Source organism: Idiotropiscis lumnitzeri, chromosome 15 (assembly GCF_059441095.1).
Source record: "Idiotropiscis lumnitzeri isolate Australia: NSW breed Sydney's pygmy pipehorse chromosome 15, RoL_Ilum_1.0, whole genome shotgun sequence".
NCBI classification, from domain to species: Eukaryota; Metazoa; Chordata; class Actinopteri; order Syngnathiformes; family Syngnathidae; genus Idiotropiscis; species Idiotropiscis lumnitzeri.
This window is the reverse complement of record NC_142405.1, coordinates 4,561,724-4,587,236: the sequence shown is the minus strand read 5'-3', so window position 1 is coordinate 4,587,236 and position 25,513 is coordinate 4,561,724. Positions and strand designations below refer to the sequence as shown.

Sequence of the window (25,513 nt, the reverse complement as noted above, 5' to 3'; positions counted from 1 at the left end):
GTTCGTTGTCCAATCCAGGGGGGGGGCACTGGGGGGGTCCCACCCCATTACCAGGTTTAGGATTCGGGCACCCCAGGTCCTACAACCCCCTCCCAACCTACCAAAAATATCACAAACACAATAAATCACCCCGAGTCATGACTCACCTCATCCCCTACCAAGTGACCCCCGTAGCCCCGCCCCTCACAATGAAGACCCCCAAACAAGTGACTACACCCCTTACAGTAGTACCCAATTACGATACCCCAGCTGTTCGTGTTTGCAGGCCCCCAAACTTGGCCGTTTGCTCCGTGAGAGCGCCGCAAAGCTTTTAGTGTGACCAGGTGGAAACTAAAAGGTGTTTCTTGTTCTTCCTCCTTTTGCCTCTCCGAGCTGATGGCAGGAGCTGTTTGTATACTCGTAAATGTGCGTACTACACGCTGGAAACCTGCTGCCCTCGTCGTGTTGTCAGAAAGATGCGTGTCAAAGCACATGTTGTCTTGGACACCCAGTCATGAATTCTGTATGATTTGGGTTTTTTTTTCACTGAATGCATTCTATGTAACATACGTGTCGTAAACGAGATTGTAGCATGTAGCATGTTAGCACTGTATTAAAAAGAACTAGAAAATGCAATTCCTGGAAAAATTGCGTGTGAAGGCGGAAAGGCTGGAATCTTTTTTGTGGAATGATTTGAATGAGACTGAATGACATTGAATGATTTTGAATGACACTGAATGTTTTTGAATGATATTGAATGACTCTGAAATATTGAATGAGGTTGAATGAATTTGAATCATAGTGAAAGAAATTGAATGATTTGAATGACAGTGAATAATAGTGAATTATATTGAATCATCATGAATGAAATAGAAAAAAATATTGAATAATGTTGAAAAATATTGAATAATGTTGAATTATAGTGAATGACATCGAATGAAAATGGGGAAAGGCAGTGATTAATGGAATTGAATGATATTAAATCAACGTGAATAAAGTTGAATGATATCAAATCAAAGCTAATAATATGAAAACTGAATGACTTTAAATCATTCTAAATGGAAGTAAATTACATTGAACAACTTCCGGGTTTGTGACGTCACTTCCGGGTTCGTGGCGTCACTTCCGGTCAAAATACGTCACTTCCGATTTCGTGGCGTTACTTCCGGCTTCGTGGCGTTACTTCCGGCTTCGTGACGTTACTTCCGGTTCCGTGACGTCACTTCCGGTTTGTGACAGAATAACATATGTGCCTTCACACAATGACAAAAGAGAACGCCTCCAGGGGCGTGTGGTCAGGCGAGGCAGTGCCGCCCTTTTCCCTCCCCTGCATGTGAATACTAAAAAAAAAAACCATCAATCTAATAATTATTACATTCAATTATATTCCAATTTAGCTCTCAGGTTAATTTTTTACAAGAGATGAAAAGAGCTCCAGTGCTCCACATATTCTCAAGGCACGCCATGCTAGAGCCGGTGGGCGCACCCCTTCATAGGAAACGCCTCCTTAAAAATGAGCCTGAGCCCACAAGTGATAAAACCTCCTCACGAGGTACCCCATGTCTCACAGAAGGCCCCACCCTTACACAAAGGACCCCACCTCCCAAAAGGGGTTCATACCAGCAATTATGGTGATGGTCGTTTAAATTCCGCCACAGTGCCCCCTAGAGGAAATGTGTAGTATGTTAGCGTTTTGCATGTCAGCATAGAAACAAAGAATGACTCAGCGTTTATCGTGAGAACGCACACACACACACGGTTAATTGGTTCCCCCTTGGATTGGTATTTATTCATAAGGACTTGACGCATCCAAGTAGAAGGAGCATTCGCTTTTGGCACCTTTTCAAAGAGTTTTCAGTTGAACTTTAGAACTCAAAAAGACAAACAAAATATGACTAAGGCTGTGTGAGGTTTTTGAAAGAAATGCCGTTACATAACTGTGTATATAGTTTTATATAGTCATCAAAATGTTTAAAAACAGTTTTTTTTTGTTTGTTTGGTTTGGCTCACAAAAGCAGAAAAAAAGACAAAAGAAATACAAAAAAAAAAACATTTGAAATCATGAATTTCTTTTTCTCCTTTTAGGCTGATTAAAACTTAACTGCTGCGGTTTTAATAGCATGCACTTCATTTCGTAGTCTGGTACGTGTTCAAGTTTTTTTTTTGTTCTATTGTAAAAATAAATAAATAAATAAATCATAATAGTTTATTATTCTAGGCTTCTAAAAGAGTCACCAACAGCATTTTCTTAACTCATAATTGTCATTTTTGCTTCAGTAGTCTTCTTAAGTATTCTTATTATGAATCTTTATAAAAGTAATATATATTTATATTTATATTAATAGTAGCTTTACTAGAAGTTACAGGCCGGGCTGTAACAATTCACAGTTTGAATGCAAAACATTAAGTCCAAAAATAAAAGAGGGGTTCGTCTGGGTGGCTCTGAACTCTTCGGAGCTTCTGAAGCTTCGAGAAGAGTCATGCAGAAAACAACACGTGTCCGATAAACGCGCCGCGGGGCGGCGGCGGATGAGGCGGCGCCCCCTCATACTGGGGTGGTGCGCCGGTTGGCGGCCGCGTTCCCGTGCGCCGAGTCTTTGGCGTCCTTCTGAATGCAGTTGTGCACCTGCAGGAAGTTGTGGTCCCGCTCCGAGTTGTAGGCGGCGTTGGCGGGCGGCACCCCCGCTCCAGACTTGAGGGTGTCGCGGGGCAGCGTGTACATGGAGATCTCGGTGGAGGGCAGCGCCCCGAAGGCCTTGAGGCCCAGCGGGGAGGCGTCGCGCGAGTGCGCCGGGTCCGTGGAGCGTGACGAGGAACGCGAGCGGCGCCGGTAGCGGTAGCGGTAGCTCGGCACCCGAGACACCGCCGAGCCCTGGAGGTAGTCGGCGGCGCGGGTCCCGATCCGAAGCTGCCGGTGGCGGTCGATGAACATGTGCACGGCCAGGACGCCCACCATCTCGGCCATGATGAAGGACAAGGCCCCGAAGTAGAAGGACCAGCCGTATGAGTACGAGTTCTTCTTGGAGTCGCTCTTGGACGGGTCGCCCGCGTTGGCTGATATGTACACGATAATCCCGATGATGTTGCTCAAGCCTGCGCAAACGAGAGAACAGAATTTGGCAATCAGACAGTTCATGAAGCAGCAAGTGGCTCCAAGGTTTTCCGGGTAACAATACAGCTAAAATTTGACAAACCCAAAAAACGGCTTCAAGGCGCATGCTGTCGGATTCCTGAATAAATTCTCACATTTTTCACACTGCCTACACCCCAATTTTGTCCTTCACTATTCATCTTTTAGCATTTAATATATATATATATATATATATATATAAAATATCAACATGTATCGTTATTGCTTGTGGTGTCAACAACATTAACGCTAAACCTTTGCTAGCAGTCAACCGCTAGCAGTTTTGGAATGTGATGTTTCTACATGAGAGTGGCACGCTGGACGACAGGTTAGCTCATCGTTTGTGAACTGACCTGCCGACACAAAGAAGATCCCCGCGCTGAGGATGATGTTGTGTCTGGACTTGTAGAACTCACTGGCGGCGATGCACAAACCTCCCATGAAGAGCAGGATGACGCTGAGGATGGGGAAGATGCTGGACGCTCGCACTGCGCCTGCAAACAAACACGTGTGGACATCGTGTTGATTCCTGTGATAGATCGCATCGTTATCTGCGCTATCAACAATACTTTGTTGCAAAATGTGCCTTGAAATTTGACTTGAATTTGTTTCATGAGCTTTTTACACTTAAATAAATCTAAGTGCCATTCATTCGTTCCAGCCACGCCACAAAAACAAACAAACAAAAATTGTATATATTTTTTTGATTAAACAGAAATTAAATACTTCATTTAATGAAAAGATAATTAAATACAATACTAAATAATTTGAACAGTTTGTGACATTTAAACTAGTATACTTAAATCCTTCTGGTGTGTGCTACCTGGCCACCAGAGGGCAGTATAATACAATGATTTTGTCAACTGCGGTTGTTATTGATTTTCCACGGGAGATAAAGAATATATGCCCGTGACTTTTGTTATATTGCCCGTCTACACTTTTTAGATGCACTGTTAGTGTTCAAATATCAGTTGCTCGAAGAGTTCTAACACTGATGGTGTCTTTGCTCGGCATTTTATATTGCTTGTTATTAGGATTAAGGTTTGCAGACTTTCCTAATTGCATAATCACGCTTTTGTGACATTATTGTTGCAAAATATCAGGATAGGACAAAAATATAAATACATTGTAACAGATTTCATGAAAACTTTTTATTAACATAAAAAAACACTAGTTTTAGAAAGTAACAAGAACTTAAAAGAAGTATAAGGGAACAACAACAAAAAACACACATTAGCATCCGTTTCAGCATCTGCCCCTGTACGTGCGCACACTAATCAACACCCCGTCACGCCTGTGAAACACTCCATCAACACTTGCGTGTGTGTGTGTGTGTGTGTGTGTGTGTGTGTGCGTGTGTGTGTGTGTGTGTGGACATTATGTAAGGCACTCCTGGCTAAGTAGCGGTGTCATGGGCGGACGGACGCACAGACGCCGTGGTACCCTGGCCCGTCCTGTACGCCCGGCAGGCCGCCACCGAAGTCTGTGAAGCGATGATTACGGCATATCGTGGCTGTCCGATGGGGCGGGGCCAAATATGCGCACGTCGACCTATCGTAAGGTCGCCTGCCCAACGTATTGATTGATTGACACGCTCCTCTTGGCGAGTGACAGAAGCTCAAGGTGACGCCAAAGTGAAGCAAAACCTCAGAGGGGCTCGCTTTGCAGCCAGAGGAGAAGGAAGGAAGGAGAAAAGGAAGGAAGGAAGGAAGCAATCTAGGAAGGAAGGCAAACATGATCAGAGTAAACCGTGGATGAAATTATTTTGTCATTTTGCCTTCATTTGGACAAAAATGGTAATAAAACTAGGGCCGCTCGCCAACTTTTGATGGCGTCCCCGAGCCAAGAAATAGTCTAACACGGTACAACGTCATTAAAGTGCAAATTAATGTTTGATACTTTTTTTATTATTCACAAATTGGAATAACGAGTGAATGAGTTGTGCCTGTGATGACATCATCGGCGCAAGCTTTCGGCTTTTGGGTTAGCGTTGGGGTCAAGTGAGGTCAAAGGGTGAGATCCCACGTTTAAAGACCACTTCGACTATCGGCTGAGACAGGAGGATTTCCAGTGCCCCCCCCCCCCTAAAAACAAAGACGGCATCCTGTCCCCGCTCGCCTCCTCGGATGAGGTGCGTCGACTCGCCGTTGACTCGGTGACCCACATTTCGGAAGACGACGGCATGAGAGATTCCGACTGAGTCACACGCCACTGACTAAGGCGTGTCGTCGTAAGCGAGGGGTCGCCATCCGACCCCCCGCCGGGCGTGTGTGCGTGCGTGCGTGCGAGGCAGCGGGCGCCAGCGGTTCCTGCCGGCCACGTATCGATTCACACGGCAGATGACAAACATGGCGACCCGCGGGCTTCTATTGGGACACACTGGTGCGGCGCACCACCTGTGTGATTGCTTGGTGACTAAAAAATGGACTTACTTTTGGATTTGCAAGCATTTTGAAGGACTAGTGTTGTTGTTTGTGTCTCCTATACGTGATGCTGTTGCAGTTTTTTTCCCATTATCATCCTGTGCCCCCTCTGAGCAAAGTCATCGCCAAAGTTGCTCCTCAAATGAAGCAACTGATTCGCAAAAGTGCTCCTCAAAGAAAAAAAAAAGTTATTTCGAGTCTTGTGGCGTGAAATGTTGTATCCAGTCGACTGCTTACAATTAACATTGCGAGACTTCATGTCATCTTCAAGTGTTTCTATGTGAGAGCCTCCCAGGTGGCGATTTTACTGGCGACGTCCCGTCTTAAGCTAGCAGCTGGCGCATTTTTCTCTTCGGCTCGCACACTTCCCCTTCCAGCTTGCCACAATAAAACTCATTTTAATCCCGCAATAAATCGCAAAAATAAAAGCTTGCAAGCTGTCGCACCTACTTTACGTCAGGCGATAAAAACATTTTTTTTAAATGAGACGTGTGTGATTTCCTGTTTAACCTCAGATGGGAGGACGCGAACTTTACGAGGCGCGTAAATTGCTAAATTTGTCATTAATGCGACAGTGAGTCGCTCAGTCGGTCAATCAGGACCGGGGAAAAAAAGAGATTGGCTTTTAATTTGCTGCCTGGTGTCTGTGGGCCATCTGTTGCCTAGGAGACCGGGGCAGCGTTAGCATATCATAGACCTCACACACACACACGCACACACACACACAGCCCAACCAGTCCCTGCGTGTCGGGCCCAGACCTCGTCAATTTTATCAGGCCAGTTGAGGCCAGTGTCCAGTCTGCTTTGGGGCCGCAGGCTGGTGGCAATGCAACTCCACCCCCCCCCCCCCCCCCCCGCCCCCAACACACACACACTACCCCCCACCCCCTCCAACTCATCAATACCGGCGGACAGTCTCTGATGAACTCATGCAAGCACCAACCAGAAACTGCCGCTATTGAGAAACAGCAAAAAGGAGCAGACGCCAATTCTGATTTTGAACACGAATATTATGTGCACAAGTCCCAACGTTGAAATGCTAACGCTTTTTTACGACATGATGCAGAGTCCTATAGTTCCAACCCTAATTTAAAACCCTAACCCTGGTTTGAAACATTTGCCATTTGATTTGAAACATGCACTTTTTTTATTTTATGTACTTGACATGACGAAATATTAATTTACACCCAAAAGAGAGAGAGAAAAGAAAGCAGCATTTCCCACGTCCAGCGTCCTTTCTTTTCTATTGTGGGCATCCTCTCTTTTGTGACGGGACTTCTTGCATAACGGGGCGTATCTTGCTGCCTCCTCCTCCTCCTTCTCCTCGTCGCCCGGCGGAGCAGTGCATGATGGGAGCTCACACACGCCATGATCGAGAAACCCACTGGCGCTTCAGTGCGCCTCAGCTGCCTTACATAAGCCCGGCTGGATGTGCAAAGGGCCACACACACGCACACACATGACGCCTGGGCTCATTGCATGTGTGAGACTTCTTTTCCCAAATGATGTATGCAAATTGTAAAAACTGTGTGGCATTTATTTACACAGTATATAACAGTTTTTTATATATATATTAGTGCTGTCAAATGATTAAATTATGTTGACAAATTATCCACCAATTCTTTTTTAATTAATTGCCATTAGTCGCAGAAAAAAAATCCGGAATTAATTGCGCTTAATCACATTTTTTTAAATACAATTTTTTGTGCTGTCAAATGTTTATTTTTTTTTAAACTAATTAATCAGAAAAAGCCATAATTAATTGCAATTAATCGCACAAATGCAGATTTCAATCGTGATTAATCACAAGCATTTAAAAGCATAATTAATTCAGATTATTTAATTGCAATGAATCGGAAAACTGTCGTTGGCTGTGATTATTCGCAAAACAAATTTTGTAACTAAGCGCAAACAAATCTGTAACGCAATTAATTACATCATACTAACCAGTTGCTATCAATCACAACGAACCGATTACGAATAGCTCGATTAATTCACAAAAAATATTTTGGCATTTTAATATTAAGACAGAGGGAATATATTATGTATTGTGTGTAAGTGTGCGTGTGTGCGTGTGGGGGTGGGCAGATCAGAGATTGTTAGTGCGCGTGTGCGTGTGTGTACGTGTCCGCGCGCGCGCAAGTTGTTTTGACTCGTCTCCAAGCAATGTGATGACATCGGCGGTGTGCCCCCTCCATTTTTGGGCATGTGTGATGTCACTTCCGGGCGGGCCTTCACCTGGAGTGACATGCTGCGTGTTGCATAACGGCAGAGGAGGAAGAGGAGGAGGAGGAGGAGGAGGCCACCTCGCTGGCCATTGAGTAAATAATTCTCATCATCATCATCATCATATCTTATTTTCATAATGACGTGACGTAATAATGTCATTGTTGTGACATGGTGATATCAAGATCGCCTTTTTAACGTGACATCATTACATGCTTTTTAATGTGACAATTAAATATGCCAAGATGTAACTGCATTTTTAATATGACCATTTTTAATATGGTATTCATATCAATCATGTATCTCAAGTCAACATTTTCAACAATTTTATTTTATAAAAACTAAAAATGTTTTGCATGTGATATGATGTGGAGTAAGACTTTCGTATTTTTTCCCCCTAATATGTCCCTTCTAATCCATTAAATCGTGTATCTGTTTGCGTGTGCGTGGCGTGTCATACGCGATGACACTCGGCGGCGTCCTGACCCACATAAAGAAGGAGAGGCTGAAATATTTATGGACGCCAGTGTCCTAATTGGCCAACCACTGGGAGCGCTCTCGTCCAATCACGGTGCGGTCGGAGGGGTTAAGGTCCAGTGTCATCGGCGCCGCCGATGCCGTTGTTCTTAGCATCATTAGCGGCGCTATTTGGCCTACTCTGGCACATCCAGATGGGCGGCCAACGCTCAGAGCGCAAAGTCAAACCGTCTAATTGGCGGCGCTTCAGCTAGCGGACTCGCACGCACGGCTGGGGTTCCCCCCGCCTCATTTGCAACAAGGAAAACGAGTAAGGAATTGCTTTTCTTTCTTTTTTTATTGATAATGTGGCAGAAAGTAAAAAAGGACATGGGCAATTATTCTCGTGGGCTACCAATTTGCAAAATATTAACCTATATATATATTTTTTCAAAGTGCAGATCTACAAAATGTGGAACAGGGCCCAAATAAAAATATTCCAAGTAAAAAAAAATGTCAAAAGAAAAAAAAAACACAAAAAATGACCACTTCCAAAAAAAATGCAATATAGGGAGGGCATGAATCTAAACCACGATAAAGCATATCACCTATAGATCGTGACTACAGTGGATCAGGTCCGCCTGCGAGAAACTTCAGTCTGTGTACATTTGACGCCCTTTGAAATGCATTTCAAAAAATAAATAAATGAACAAAACTAAACCCCCCAAAAAATCATCAAAAAACACTAATAGAAATCCAAGTGCCTATTTTCAAACTTTGTGCATGGTTTTCTTTTGGCATTTTCCTAGACAGGAATACAATTTTGTGTGCCCCATAATATTGTTATGTGATTGAGGACTTGCCTTCCATGTTTGTGGCGCACGCAACGACGGAAGCGGAGGACGAAGCAAAGCATCAGACGGGCTACCAATCCTACACCTTTCAAAACAGACCAATCGTCATGGCAACAAACACCCCAGCCACACGGGGATGGTAACCACGGCGACGTGCCCGTGTGTTGCGCAAACACACCGCCACAAACAAACAGCTTCCGGCTGCTCAAGTCTGAGCGACCAATCAAAACACGGCATCCACGTGAAGACATTAACGCTAATGCTACCTATCACGCACTGCTGTCATGGTTCGCATCTGCCTGTGCCTTTCACACAAAACACAGCAAAGTGTCTGATGTGCAGTTTCACACAGTTTGGCGGGCAATGTTTCACATTCAGATAACTAGACGACGTCAGCAGGAGTTACGAAACATTTGTGGGACGTCTGAAGTGAGTCGGCTGGTGTTTGTAACTTTCACACAGAATCCAGCAAAGCAGGACATTGTACCATATATGCAGTGTACTTTGACACAGCTTGATGCAGAAAGGTCAGGAACAAGTTGTCTGTGTGAAAGGGGCTGGTGTGTTGTTTGCACACAGTGCGCTAATCAATGGACAGACACACTGTTGACTGACTGGAGTGTAACACACACACACACACACACACACACACACGCCTCTTGGCAGGCGGTGGCCAAGCGCCATTCTGGCATCCAGCACCAGTCGCAAACACGGCCAACAAGCGCCGCCTTCCTGGGCAAAGTCAAGCGTTCGCCAAGTGTGTGTGTGTGTTTTCGTGTGTGTGTGTGCGTGCGTGTGCGTGTGTGCGCGTACTCACGCAGGAAGTACTCGGACGGGTCGGCTTCGTAATCCGTGTCCTCGGGGAAGTGATCGATCTGTTTGCACATGCCCTTGAAGTTTCCTGGGAAGGCAAAAATCGGGAAAAAAATCAATAAACGTCAACCACAACAACAATTGGCTTTTTCTTTGGACCACTCTCTCTTATTGGTCCTTTTCCAGGAAGTGACTTCCTTCAAGCAACTGATTGGCTGACACTTGAAAAATATATTTATAAACATCCCGCTCTTCTGTTTATTGTTTTTGCGTCTTTTCCAGGAAGTGACCCTCATCTGGCTTCTGATTGGCTGCTAGCTTGTTGTGACTTTCGACAATTTAAGCATTTTTTTTTTAATGTATTTTTTTTATTATTAATGGCTATAGCTTATGTCAAAATTATTTTTTCATTAGCAACTCTGCCCCTCAAGTGTGATATTGACGAGCAAGTCCAATTGTTGCCATAGCGTCTTCTTCCAGGAAGTGACTCTTATCTGGCTTCTGATTGGCTAAAATGGCCTGATTGTGCGCATCGCTTTGAACGTGACGCTCAGTGGGTGGCGACGTGTAAACAGCGGTGAGCTGGAGCGCCGCCAAACGGACGCTGATCTCGTTTGGCCGACACATCCGCCTGTGGCTTTCCTCTCAACGAATCCGAACGAACACACTATCGGGCGTGTCACCGCAATTCTCAACGACAAAGTTCTCACTGTCGAATATATTTCGAAATAAATCTGTGCAGGCTCGCTAAATTGGTAAGAATCAAACAGAAGCTAAATGTCCTAATGACGATTTTGCAGCCGGTTGTTCGTATGTGGACATTTTTGCCAAAAGGTGAACTTGTCCTCTAATTAGGAAGGCACGTTTTGATTGCCATGGCAACAAGATTGTGAGGGGGGGGGAATCCCCACGGTGCCGAGCACATGGACATTAGAGGGGGAATCCATGGCTGTGATCGCCACCTGGCAACCATCTCCTCCGCGTTTGGAGAGACAGGATTATTTTTTTTTTTTTGTAGCATTTTCAAATACTACCGGTGGACACCACTGTGGGAACAAGTCATTGAAGTGCAGCCCACAATCTCTAAAAATAAATAAATAAATTTACATCCACAGGTTGTGTTGCAAAGGAGAGAGGAGAGAAGAGAGGGCCCAAATGCAGGAACGTCATGCGAGTTTTTGAAGGGCAAAGCGCGAGTGGGAGCTGGAGCACATCAAGAGTCACATTCAGGCGTCGCTAATCGCTGAGCTCGGAAAAAAAAAAAAATGAAAAAAAATCACACACACACACACACAGCTCGACAGGCCTGCAGGTTTGAAGCACGTCCTCTAAAATCCGCAATTCTCACTCGAATTACACGAGGATGCTTTTTTCAGCATCACAATTTGGGTCGGGGCTTTTACACGGAACACAGCAAAGGAGGAGAAGTGTGCCGGACGGAAAAAAAAAGGACTTTTTTGGTCCTCAAGAATGAGAATCTTGTGCCGTCTTCTCCTCACACAGCATACGAACTTAAAAAAAGATCATCCACGACAAAAGTTGCTTTAAGGAAGAAAATGTTTCTGCAAAAGTATTGGGACGGTTACAGGAGGCCAAAATGTGCACTCTCAAATGCATATTCTTGTCCCAAAAATGTATTGAGACACCAACAGGAAGTGAAAAGTCAAGACAATGTGACACTTCAACAAAAATACAGAGACAGCTCCAAGAAGTGAAAACTACAAAATAAATAAATATATAAATAAATGTAAAAAATTAATTAAAAAAAAAACAACTAACGGTTGAATTTGGAACAAAAATATTGGGACACTAACAGGAAATCAAAAGTGAAGAAAATGTGGGCGTTTGGTTCAAACTTTTTTTTACAGGAAGTACAAAATTATTGGAAAGCAAAATGAAAGAGTTTGGCCAAAAGTATTGGGACGCGACCGATGCAAGCTGTGTTCCAACACTTTTGTCCATATAACAAAATGTGAGGATGTTCGTCTTTCTGGTCATATTCTCCTCACTCCTCATTTGCAAACTTTGCATTCTCATCGACTTTCTGCACTTCTTTTCCCCCCCTCAAAATTCAAGGTCTCTTTTAATTTATGCCGCGATCCAATTACCTGGAAACACACACGCAACCTCTGTGACCCGAACCATTATGCAAGGGAGCCGCGGGAGACGTGATGAATCCGCATTGTACCATCATATGAAGTCAGAAAAAGTGCAGGAAGAAGAGTCAAGTGAGAGTCACAGGAGGCAGAGAAAAGCAGACTTCCTGTTTGTCATCCGAGCAGGTGGGATGAAAAGAGAAAAAAAAAAAAAGAGGACAAAACCTGCGTGGATGGAGGAAGAAGGAGACATCCGGGTCAGGCCGGCCCACACAGCCTGCCGATGTAATCAAACAGGAGCCAGACAAAAGCTTGATGAGACAACAGATGCATGATGGGAAAGGTGATGGGTGGAGGGGGGGGAGTAGAGTTGGGGGTGTCACTGAGTGGGAGGAGAGAAAGAGTCAGCGAGATTCAGGGCCACTTCACTTTAGTGATTCCAAGTGGGCGGAATTCTCACAAACTTTCCAGGCGGACGCTGAATGCGTCACAGTCCAGATAGCAACTGCCCCCCCTCACAGCTCCCCCCCCCTCCCCAAAACACCTCCTCGGTCCCTACGGCAGCTGTTGCCATGTGGACATCACTTTGGTTGCCGTGGTTACAGCCAGCGAGGAGGTGGGGATCACATGGTGCATCTGCACCCAGAGGTCTGACAAGTCACAACAACAACACAAGAACAAGACCATTGACACACACACACACACACACACACACATACGCATACTTGACCAATCACAACACAATAAGTAAAAAAAAAGTCAACAACACAGGTTTGCACACACATGCACACCCCCGCACACACACACTCACAAACAAACAACACAAATTGCGAAATATGATACATGAAAAAATACAAAGACAACACACAAGAACAAGAAAAAATATGAAACACACACGAGAACGCACTCACAAACAAGGAAAACAACTTGGACTTCAACAAGACACACACACACACACCTCCTCATGGTGTTCACGCGCGTCCCTGTACGCCGCCATTTTTTTTTTTTTTTTTAAATCCCCGCCTCTCTTTTTATCGGGCAATAAAGCTCCCCTAATGGGCGTATTCATCTTGATAATCACAACGTATTCATTGGTCTAATCACCGCATTCATCTTGATAACGTCCCGTCGAGGCGGCCAGGAAAAGACCCCCCCCCAAACACAACGGCCCTCTACTCTGTGCGGAACGAGGCCGCGCGTCACCGAGGAAACGCCATCTTCATGAGGGGAAACCTTTGCAAGAGAAACCGCAAACAATAACGCCGTGTTAGCACTTAAGCTAACTATTAGCATGTTAGCTACTGAAGAGGAAAAAGTACTGGGATGTAATTCCACCCAAAGGAAGTGAAAAGTGATGCAAATTTCCTTCTCTCTTTAAGTCCCGCCTTCTTGCCAGGTCAAAGGTCAGACTACATGTCAATCCTGACTCATGAAGGCATTTTTTTGTGACATCATGAGCTGTCCGCGCTACTTGTTAGTACCTCCAAAGCTGGAATATTGCCGGGTCACCTTGGCATTCTGTCAAAAGTGTTTTCCCGTCAGCGCACGCAAAAAGGGGGGCTTGGCGTGTGGCTTTTTCAAGTTGACACAGCGTGACTCCGACGCATTGAAGGTGTCTTTGCCCGCACGCTCGTTGTGAATTAAACATTAGAGCGCTAACGACGAAAGCGAGGCCTGGCCGCCGCCGGGTCGTTCGCCCTTTCAAAGCAACGAGCAGCAGACCACCTGTGCAACACACACACACGCACGTAAATTCAGCAGCATAAGTCACTTTGAGCCAGAAGTCAATTAAAAAGTAATGTAAATGTAAATGAAGAAAAGTTAAAGAGGCGAAGAGGACAAAATGGCGTCCTTTCACAGCAGGCGGACACTTGATTAGGGACACTATTTGGTCACATCACATATGGATTCCGCCTTTATCAATATTAAGAATAATTTGGGCACTTTGATTTGAGTTGTTAGTACAATCAGACCAAGCAGTTTTGAACTTGTTATATGAAATTTAAGAAATTATTTGGATCCAAGTGTGGGAAATGAAAAGTCAAGATGGATGTGCAGTATGAAAACCAGGACAAAATTTTTAGCGTACGAAAACCAAGATTCCACCGCATGTTATTTTAATTTTTGGAAATTCGTAGAAACGTAAAACAAAGTTGAATGAATTATTTTTTTTTTTTTTTTAGTTACACGTTTTACGTTGAAAGTTAGAGCAGCGGGACCTCAAAACGTTTTTAGCTAGCTAGTATCGCTAAACTGCTAACGCCACATGAGCAAGCCTGGCGATTCGACAAGATCGTTATTGTGGCCGTTTTTACGAGACACCGCCGCACAAGTGAAATTTGTAAAATACGCTTTATAAATAAATCCTTCTATTTTTTTTGGTTTGCAGAAAAAATGCTAGCCTGCAAAAAGCCATGAAGCTTTCACAGAAAAAAAAAAAAAAAAAAAAAAGTGAGTCCACTAATGAAGATTCTCATCGTGTGCGATGTGGAGCGCCACTTTTCCCTCCGCTCACACTTTTTCTTATCTTTGAAAAAATGCCTCAGAGTGAAGTTTGAAAAGATTCCGCCGGCATGCGCGCTTGTTCCTGAAAAGTGCCGAGCTCAGCACAGGCGCAGGCGCGGCTGATAAGCTCATTGGCCGAGATAACAAAAAGTCTTTGCACAAAGACGAACACGGCCGCCGCGAAAGACCGACGCGTTCCGCCGGTGACGGTTTAGCGCTGAAACCGCCCGGCATGCACGTCACATCCTCTCATTGGCCGCCGCCCAATGGAGGAGTGCCACGTTGTCCGGCAAGCGAGCGACTTTGCGGACTCGCTTAGAGGGTACTTTGCCTTTTTTTTTTTTTTTTCTTCTCAATTTAAAAAGAGCAGATAAGAGTCACGCTGTCAAAGTCACCTTCTTCGCTGAGGTGCAAAAAAACTGCAACCAAAGCCCAAAGACGACGGTGCAAAAGGTTGACGCTGCGGCTTCACCGCAGTGGATTACGTGTTGGTGACATTGACTTGCAAGGTTCTATTCACGCTTTCATGTGATGAAGAGTCAAACATTGGCAGATGAATTAGCATTAGCAATTAGCAATCAACGCTGCACTGTGTCTGACTCCATGTTTGCGTCCACCCAAACAAAAAGTCGTTGAAAACCTTACCTAACTTGAAAACACCCATATCACTCACCAGTTCCTTTTAATGCCACACACTTTCAAAGTCACAGATACTACAGCGCGGAACATGACAATGGCGACTACAATTGGACAAAAATAACACCTGCGCCCCACATATATTTGACTGATATTGTTTGAATATGCAAAAATCAAATTTTGTACAATCACTCAATTCATTGATGAGATGATCGATAGAATAATTGATTCCAAAAATGTTTCAGTTTTCCGCTTAGTGGTCCAGTCGACTCCTAGTTTACGTCGACTTCTAGTCTCCAATTTGGTTGGCAGAATCCAAAACATCCTACAGGTACCTAAGAACTGTTGATGCTACACCAACACGGATGTCACAAAAAGTTTTATATATTGATACGTTTTATAATTGTCGACGATGGAAACACAAAGTCAAATTTCAATGAAGAACAATCACGCAATTGGAGCTCATTGAATCACCTCAAGCACGTTTAGCACGGTGGGCTAAATGTTGCCCCCCCCCCCCCCCCAGATGCCCCCCCCCACACACACGCACACACATTTTAATCCCCCCCTGCAAGATCCTCATCCTTCCTAATTTGTGGCTATTGATCTCCGGTGTAGCAGCAGGAGGAGAGGTGGTGTGAGCGAGGGTCAAAGAGGTGTGTGTGTGTGTGTGCGTGTGTGTGTATGCGCGTTAGGGGACACATCCAGTATTCAGTGTGGCGCTTCACTGCGGTTCTTCCCCCCTTCTTCTTCTCGCTAATCTTTAATGTCGGAAGAAAACGCCGATGGTTGCAGTGTGGCTGCGTCAAAGCGCCCCCCCCCACCACCACCGCACCCCCCCCCCCCATCACCACCACCAACACCTACACTCACTACTAATGAATCTGCTAAATTTGCATGAGGCCGTATAGAAAAATAATCACCCCCCCCCCCACAATTTTTTTTTTTTTTTTTAAAGTGAGACCGTTAAAAGTGACCCGCAATATCGCAATAAGCTTCGTACGTGCAATTGTTACTCATTTCGTGAGCTTGTGTTTTTAATATTAGCATAATGCGACCGAGGCAATTAGCATCTTGACATGCTTTAACTACAATTCTTTTTTCCCTCATATGTCCAAAGTGGTCTGCGGACCGGTCTCGGGCCGCAGCGTGGTGGTTGGGGACCACTGTTTTAATAGAAGACAAGAACACACGCACACACACACACAAAGTCCATAAAGTTAATGAGCAGAGTGGTGTGTGTGTTTGTGTGTGTGTGTGACCTTGCGGCATGTGACAGGTGAGTGAAGACGCGTGCTGCCGCTTCATAAAAACGTGTCGTCCCACTCAAGCTCGACTAACGACCAATTACCAATTACGCTGCCACAGTTAACCATTCGAGCAGGATAAAGTCAGAAAAAGGAGACTCTGTGATGACGTCATCACCGATGGAATTATTGGGGAAAAACACTCAAAAGTGTAGGCGAGAATGGACACGTGACAGCGAGCTTTCATTGTGAAAGTGGGCAAAAGTATTGGGACACCCGCAGGAAGGCAAAAGTTGAGAAAATGGTGACTCATTTATTGGGGCACTTAAGAGAAAAGTTTTGGGGGAAAGTAAGGGCATCAAATGCGGATTTTGGCGAAGAGATAAAAGTCTTCAAGTTGCAGGTGCGAGAAAATATGGAGTTTGTACAGCGCCACTGAAACTAAGGTTTGGAAAGGGCTGTCCCAATACTTTATTTGTAGATCGCTGCCTGTGTCATCTTAGTGACGATGATGAAGATGATGAAGATGATGATGATGACGTAACCCGGATGACACAAGAGCCGCACACGCTGACTCCACACAAGCGACAGGCAGAAGAAAATGTCACAGCAACGCCACAGTCACATCCACACGCACGCGCACGCACGCACGCGGACACACGCCGTCATTTCCAGGTGAAAAATGCTCCCTGTTGCCGGCTCACGCTGCTGTTGCTGCTGCGATCATGAGCGCCTCGTCGTCCTGGAAAGCGATCTGAGCGAGCCACGCTGCTCCTCATTAAAAATTCATCCTCTCTCCCAGCACCACTACGCTGCCATGGCGCGCGCACACGCGCACGCACGGACAAGCACACTGGACTGGAAATTACATCATCTTCCTCACAACACCTTCCCCTCGCGTACGAATTCCCGAATTGGCCCAGATTGCGTCTCATGCCGGAATGCCGGTCTTTCCCAGAATTGCACGACTTCCCAGACCAATGCTGTTTCGAGAAACGCTCTCACCGTGACGGAGAAATGACACACACCAACTAGCTTATTGCGAACTCGCAATGCAAAGCGCCACGAAGGGGCTAATGAATGATTTTTTTTCAAACAACTTAAATTGAAACGCAAGCGGCAGCAACACATGCAGATGGAGCATGCAAAAATACATTCTTTATCCTCCGCAAAGAATGACAAATATTCCTGCATCTTACTGAGCAGTTGTGACCTTCTTTGTGCATGCAAAGAATTATCATTATGCAGAACTTACAAACGTGTAATTACTGTATGTGAAAAGTTTATTCAGTAAACGATGTGCGTGTGAGTGTTCTTCCGATTTGTGTGGTTTCACATCGTGCTTTCGTGTGCTTATAGTGCAATGAACACTTCCGTTGTGAGCCAACTTTGGCGTGCTGATAAAAGGCGGCGAGGCGAGTTCAAGAGTCCTGGAGGGTCTCTTCTCCATGGCGATGGTGCTTTGTGGTTACACACAACTGAACGCTCGTCGCAATTGGACGCATAATTACCGGCGAGCTCGTCTCCGATTGCGTTGCACGTCAGCCGAGGAAACGAAACAATCGAGTGGAAATATCAGAGAGACGCTTTGCACTGAAAGGAAGCTCCTTCGCCAAGTCGGAATAAGACTTGTTTTCGCTGGTTTTGCCCGCACACGATGAAAATGTGGATGGCAAGTGGACAAAATCTCGAGAGCAGTTGGTTTTTGAAGGACCCCAAGCACCAAAAAAACAAAACGTGGCAGACTTCTTTAGACTTTTTTTTGACGAGTCTTTGACACAACAAACATTTCCGCCTCTTCCCAACACTCTTAGCACCTGGCAGGTTTGGGGAGCGCCCCATCCGGCGCAGGCACAGCGCAAGCCGTCGGGGTGCAGGAGGAGGGTGACAGGTGGGGTGGATTTGGAGGGAGGGCGGTGTAACAGATGGAGGCGAGAGCGAGGTCGACTCATTCACTAACTCCGAGGATGAAGGTGATACGCTCCAGCTGGCTCGGGCGCTCTTTCTACTGTACTGTTATTGGACTGTCAAACGGCTTAGTTTATCTTCGCTGAGTATCAACATGAATTCACTCGCAATAGCATATCACGATATTAAATAACATGACCAGACGGCCATTTAGCAATCCAAAGATCTTCAGACATGTGAGATACATCGCCAAGAAGATCAACTTTGGATATAAAATGGTCATCTTGTAGTTCATGAACGTCTACGTTGTTTTGTCAGTTGCTATGCTAGTCAATAGATGCGATTGCAGTTGCCAGTGACTAGTCTAGAGGCTGGACTAGTCACTAGTTGTTCTGCTAGTCATACCACTAGTCGACTATAGCTTAGCCAGTTATGCTAGTGGCCAGTTATGCTAGTCACAAATTGTTACTCAACTCACAATGCTAGTAAAGCTATACTAGTCACTATGCTAGATACTACTCGTTATACTAGTGGCTACACACAACACTAGTCGCTATGCTACTCAATAGCCACTATTCTGGTTGATACACCGGGGGGTACTTACCATGCTAGTCCCTTCTGAAGTTACTAGCCACTATGCTAGTTTCTACGCTAGTGGCTAGTCATTATGCCAATCATTACACTAGTCACTTGACTATGCTAGTGGCTAGTTGCTATACTGTTCACTACGTCAGCTGTTAGTTGTGCCAATGGCCTTGTTAGTCACTGGTGGCTATGCTAGTCGCTATGCTAGTTGCTACACAAGTGGCTTGTCACTACGCTAATCACTTGTTGCTAAGCCAGTCATTAGTGGCTAGTTGCTATGCTAATTTCAACACTGGTCATTTGGCTAGTTGCTACATTGGTGTCAAGTCATTATGCTAATCTCCATGCTAGTCACTAAATTACTGTAGTGTCTAGTCGCCTCACTAGTCACTACTTGCTATTCTACTTGATACACAAAAGGTTTGTTACCGCGCTAATCGCTGTTTGGCCCCAGATGCTATGCTAGTCACGACAGTAGCTGCTACGCTAGTGGCTCGTCACTGTTGGTCTGTGGCCGACGGCGTTTTGCTGTGTGCTCATACAAGCAGCATTGTGTCCCTATTGATTTGTTCTGTGCACCCAACAACACAACTGGTGGGAATCAAAAACGCAGCCTCAGGTCATAGGACTACACCACTCACACTTATCAGAAAAAGTCAGTCAAGAACACGATTGATTTTGACTGCAGTCCAACACAAGGAGGGTCATCTTTTGGACCCCAAACTAAATTTCAATCCCTTCGGTCCAAAACACAAAGGTGACCCGGATCATAGTACCAGCGGTCGAAATGTGCTAAATAGTCCAATTTTCCACCTCTAAAGAAAAATAAAATGTTCCAAGTCCTTTAGCAAGACCTGTGGGCTGATTGCGATCATTTTCAAGTTAAGAGAAAAAAATTAAAGGAGAAAAGATAAAGATAGTTTTCAGATGAATATTGGTGGCAGCACCTTATGGATTTTGGAACTTTTTCCTGATTCAATACTGGGCCAACTCCCATTTCCAAGATGGTTCTGCCCATAAAACTAAACTAGGAACGTAAAATGGACCCCCACATATTCACAGTTCTGCATTAGCAAAAAAATTGTAATTTGACTTGTTTTATTTAACTACCTGATTGATCCCTGACCTATTTGATTTTTTTTAATGTTTGGACTTGGACCGCAACTGAACTAAACTTTTTTTTTTTTAAGGCAAACAAGATGCAAGTAAGAAACTGAAGATGATGATAGGCATTAATTATTGCAGCAGTGACAAACTTTTAATCATTGTGTCATCTTCAACACCGCTTACAACTCCTGCTTAAAGGAGTTGGCCAACTGGAGTTCTTAGCGGATTTTTGGACCCCTGTAAATTATCCCAAAAGTCAATTTCCCGCCAAGAGTTCTGGGAAGTTCTGGAAGTTCTTTCAACAATATTCCTTCCAAAAGTGTCCTACTCAGGGTCACCCTAGCCGCGCCGGGGTCTTACCTTCCAGGCAGCAGGTCCTCCAGAGCCCGGAGTGCGTCATGACCTCCTCGTTCTTCTTGCTGGTCTCGTTGTCATTGCCGCTTTTGCTCCTGCAGACCCCTCGCGAGTAGAGCCAGTAGTCGGTGCCCACCGCGATGGTCATGAGGCTGAAGGCCGCGAAGGCGCCCACCGTGGTCAGCAGCATCTGCACTCCGCGGTCGAACAGGCCCATGTTTCCGCATTCCATGAAAGGGGGACCCCCTTTCCGCTTGATGTACAGGAAGTAAATATTTGACGGCGTGTGGGACCTCAGCCAGCCGGAAAACGAGGAGGACAGGGACGAGGGACGAGGAGGAAGAAGAGGACGACGATGAGGCGCCTGGAGCCTTATGGTTGCGTTTGGATGAGGACCAGCCAGCAGAAAAGAAAAATGGGGAAAAAAAAACACGACGAATAGGATGGGGGGAAAGATGGAAATCCTCTTTCTCTCTCCCTCTCCTCTTTTTCGGCCTTTCTTGCAGCAGTGCAGGCTGAGCTTGGGCAGCCAACCTGTTTGTCCGCTTACACGCACGTCAAAACCGCCAATAAATCACCATTGAAATGCTGCACCTTGCAAGCACTCGCAACCTACAAAAACAGCCTAACCGAAGCAAACATGCAAATGGCAAAAGGGGGGAAACATTTAATTCCTTTTCCTTTTTTAATCCTAAATCCTCTCAGGCCCGAATTTAGAGAAAAAAAAGAAGCAGCTCAGAGCAATAATGTATTCATTACGTAGGACAAACAAGTAGAAAATAATAGGTGGGGGGGGGGATAAAATTTCAAGCACACGATTTGCCTTTTTTCCTAAAATTCTGGTCTTCCGTTTCCATATGGAGCCCTAGAGCCGGGTCGAGGCTTCTTTCCGCCGGGAGTGGGGGTCTGCGCTCACCATGCGGGGATCCGGAGGCAGCGAGGGGGCGTCCGGCCAGCCAAGCCGACCATCACTCGACATGCGGCGGGCGGGAGGAGAGCGACGAGTCGGCCATACGAGCGCTGCTTCTCCTTGATCCTGCTCGGGCCGGATGATCCGAAAGGCCACCCAGGACGAGGCACTTGGCGTCAAAAGCCTCCCGCTGCGTCGTGCTGGGGATGCGCATGCATGTCTCCTCTTCTTCCCCTTCTGCTTGATTGAAAGATGTCACGATGGTGAACACATGGAGGCTCGTCGGTGTGCAGCCTGAGCTCCTCCTCTGCTTTAAAGAGGCCCACGGTGGTCGTGCGTGCACTTGCGCGCGAGCTGCAGAAGCAATGGTGGCTCCGCGAAGATGTTACGACAACATTTTTAATTGGCTTCGCGCGAGTGGAGGGGGAGTCGGTCTCTTTTTCTCTCACTCCACCCCCCCCTCCTCCCGCGGTCGAGATGGTTCATAACCTATTATTTACGATTGTGGCAGGTTCGATGAGACTTCCGCGTTGAGGTCTTCGGCTAGCCAATGGGAAGCGAGCTGGGGGAAAAGAAACGCAAACAAATTTTAGTCACGTTAGATGTGACTATATCTCCCAAAATGTTAACTGCTGGAGAGGGGAAGTAATTAAATAATTTTCAGCTGGTGCTGAAGGGACGGTGATGTAGTTAGCCAAATAAATGGCGTCACCTGATGGACAAACCGATTCATTACAAGCAAAAGAAGTTTAATTTATAAATTCTGTTTTCGTGTTTGACTTGTTAGGTTTTTATTTAAATAGTGGGTATGTTTTTAGTTACATGGTTTATATTTTTAGGTTTGGAGCTTTAATGCTCGGGGCTCCGAAATGTAACAATATTTTCATGCTCGTAACAAATCAAACAAGATGTAATTAGCATTTCCCATTCCGTGCTGACGTTTCCTTCACTCCCTCGTGCGTGTCACTTTCGCCACGTTTGTGTTGGCGTCAGCTAGCATTTGTTTGTTTGTTCATTTGCTGGTGATGACGAGGCTGAAAAGTGATCGTCACGGCCGCGTTGCTGCCGAGCCTTCGGGCCACAAGTGTGCTGGTTCTGCTGCTGCTTGACTGACAGACTGACGGACTGTTGGGTTTGTTCAGAAGCAGCATCCAGTGTGCTTGAACGCCGCCTGTTACGTGAACACGCCGCAAGACAAAATGCGAACAAGAGCCAGCGTTGTGTCAACCCTCGTGCTGTGCTGTCAAACTATGAAAAGTGCCTCCACCGTGGGGGGGGGGGGGGGGGGGGGGTGATTGGAATATTAATAAAGCGAAGTAAAGACAACAAGTTAAAACAAACACACGCTTAAGAATAACAAGCTCAAAATCAGCTTTTTTGACAATATTGAAAAACGTTGGCGCAGGTGTAGGCGGCGTGATGAGGAAAGAAACGGTTGCAAGTGGGCGTGGCTCCACCTGACAATGACGATCATTGAACAAGAGCTGCAGGTTTTGCTCAACGAGTGTGAGCAGACGAACCACAGTGAACCCCCCCCCAAAAAAAACATTTACTCACAGTGGATCCACTTCATGACAGGAATATGCACAAGTCCAGGTAAAGTCTCTTTTTAATCTCTTCTAAAGACTTTGAAAACACAAGTTTGTGTTTCATATTAATTTTGTGACATTTGACAAGTTTGCATCTTTACCTCAGAAAGATGATTAGTACAGCGGGTTTCAGAATTTATGAGGATCTAACACATTTCCTTGTGGTACTCCGTTGAACGGAATGTTCACTTTTTCTTCTGTTCACACCCTCCTGCCTACCCTCAAAGTTGTGATTTTTGTCAGTCTTAAGGGCGAATGCGTTATCTTTGATAAGTAAGATGGCAAACCGGTGAGGATCCAGGACATTTCTCTGTGGTACTAAGAGAAGTAAGCAATAGCGTTATTAAAATTGCTCCAGTCAAGGAAACAATAAATTTATGTCCAACTTAGTTTTGAAAGAAGTCATACTTGACTTTAAGTATGTATGAAGTATCTTCAAAGGTAATAATGGGGAAAAAAATGAGGATCGAGGACAGATGCCTGTGGTGCTCCACTTAAGAAAATGTTCCACTTTAAAAGTTGTAATTTTTGCCCAGAAATGCGCTGAAGGGGGTCTTGGTCGGCTACGCCTCATCCACCCTCGTCGACATGTCCACAGTGAGTCGTTTCTGCAAACGTATGTCCGAGTGGCGGGCGCAACGCGAGAACGAGATCAACACCATAAGAGACATCAGCGACCGTGCAGAGCTGAAGCTGGGCAAGAATATTCTCGTCTACGTGAAGAACAAGATTGCGCCGGAGAACAGGCGACCCGCGCTAGAGGCGGCACTAGCCGCGGCACTAAAAGACGTATCGCTCGGCTTGGAGGAACTGGACGGCTTCGTGGAGGCACTGGAGAGGCTGGCCGCCACCTCGTTGATGGTTTTCCGGGGCGAAGTGGTGAAACTCCCACAGGGTGTGGGCTGCTGGGATGTTGCGCTCGCCGTGACCGCGGCGCGTCGGGCTTGCCCGCTCGCCGCAGAGTTGAAGCAAGATGCCGAAGTCTTCTTCTTGCCCAGGCTGGACAACGCAGCCGTGTTGGCGTACCTTCTGGACCAATACGTGGAGACCACACAACAAATGTGCCTCATGATGGACGAAAGGTAAAGCCGATAAGCAGGCAACAAAATCGCCCTCACAATCCTTGATTGAGGCGTTTCTCTTCCTTTCACGCAATATCAGAATTTGGAAAGTTGAAATTTGACAATGTATCGCCGCACTTTGATTTGGACATTCTCTTCCTCTAGTAAGTTCGGCCTCAACGTGGTCTCCAAAGCTGGGTTGGGCATCCGCGTCGAGCTCCCTGAGGGATTATCTTCAGAGGAGAGACAGAGGATGTTGTGTCACGTTCAAAAGTGTGACCAAATCAGGTGACCCTGGATTCAAACCCACAATCTTTGAGATGGGTCTAAATCACCTTAATTTTTTTTTTTTTTGCATTTCGGTGTCTTCGACAGGAATGACGCAGACTTCCGGCTGGTGTTCCTGCTCCAGGAGGACGCGTGTCACCGCTTCGTAGCCGAGTTCAGCCAGCGTCGGTCCAGGATGTTGGAGCTTTTGGACCAGTTGGACCAGATCACGGAGGAGCTCGTCCGGAGCAACAAGGGGATGAGGATCTCCAACGTGGCGGGTAGCTCGGTGGCCGTGGTGAGCGGCGCGCTCGCAATTGCCGGGCTGGCGCTCATGCCGATCACGGCTGGCACCTCGCTGGCTTTTAGTATGACCGGACTGGGTCTGGGTCTCGCCAGCTGGGCTAATTGCGTAATCACCTCCATCGTGGACTACAAACTGGAGCAGAAGTCGATGAAGAAGGTCAGTGAGGTGACTGAGAACTTCATTGGGGATGCGCAATGTCTGGACAACATTACCAGCGAGACTCAACAACTTGACGCGGCTGTCAGTGAAGTTCTCTGCGAGGCGCCGGAGATTAGACGAGTCGGATCGGTCGCCGAAACCAACATTGCTGTGAAGACGCCTAAACGCAACAAGGAGGTGGCCACCAGGGTGGGCAAGGTGGTGGCTGTCGGCGGAAAAGCGCTACGGAACGTCCACAAAGCCGTGTCGGATGCCCGGAATGTGAGCCACGTGACCCTCAAGGGATCCGTGGCCGTGTCCCGCACGGCCAGAGCCGGACTCATCCCGCTAAACGGAATCTTTATCGGCATAGATATCGTTATCATCTGCATGAACAGCGTGGCTCTGGCCAAAGGGTGTGAGACACAAGTGTCACAATTTCTCAGAGCCAGGAGTGCCCTGTGGCGGGCGGAGATGGAATCCTGGCAAAGGACGTATGACTCGGTGGTGAGGGGACTGGCAACTTTTGAGGGGAACCGGGCCGTCCTCGAGGTGCCGCTTTACCATGACGACAAACGGGATGAAAAGCAACGTTGCAGCATTCAGTAGCACCCAGACGACACGCTCAGTTTTTTTTTTTTTTTTTTTATAGTTGAGCTAAACACACCTGCTAGAGGTTCTTAGACGACTGTAGCTATTATAGTTTGTCTACTTTATGTATTTACACATTTCTTCTACGAAGAAGCTGTTCGACCAGGTACAAGTCCAAAGTGAGTCTTTTTCAGAAAACACGTCATTTCCGGCAAAATTAGAAATCTTTTACTTTGGTGTGTATAATCAAATTTAAATGGTCACAATAAGTTTTGGGAGTTTTTGTAATTATGAGTAATTAACTGATTTACATCAACTGCAGTCGTGATTG

General features: G+C 45.9%; 2 protein-coding genes across 3 annotated transcripts; one reads left to right on the top strand and one right to left on the bottom strand.

Moving 5' to 3' along the window:
* Positions 1–1,738: 1,738 nt before the first annotated feature.
* cacng2a (calcium voltage-gated channel auxiliary subunit gamma 2a) lies at positions 1,739–20,760 on the bottom strand. Of its 2 annotated transcripts, none has more exons than XM_088317576.1 (4): positions 20,326–20,760; positions 9,886–9,969; positions 3,463–3,603; positions 1,739–3,072 (listed from the first exon to the last, which is right to left on the bottom strand). In XM_088317576.1, the coding sequence occupies exons 1-4, from the start codon at positions 20,549–20,551 to the stop codon at positions 2,525–2,527; spliced, it is 999 nt and encodes a 332-aa protein (XP_088173702.1). In that variant the 5' UTR covers positions 20,552–20,760; the 3' UTR covers positions 1,739–2,524. The 2 variants fall into 2 exon arrangements, with proteins under 2 accessions (XP_088173702.1, XP_088173703.1); XM_088317577.1 differs by having other exon boundaries at positions 3,544–3,603.
* A 1,846-nt stretch (positions 20,761–22,606) lies between these two features.
* Positions 22,607–25,247, top strand: apol (apolipoprotein L). The gene is made up of 4 exons (XM_088317502.1): positions 22,607–22,825; positions 23,355–23,900; positions 24,045–24,167; positions 24,255–25,247. The coding sequence occupies exons 1-4, from the start codon at positions 22,812–22,814 to the stop codon at positions 25,198–25,200; spliced, it is 1,629 nt and encodes a 542-aa protein (XP_088173628.1). The 5' UTR covers positions 22,607–22,811; the 3' UTR covers positions 25,201–25,247.
* The last annotated feature ends 266 nt before the right edge of the window (positions 25,248–25,513 follow it).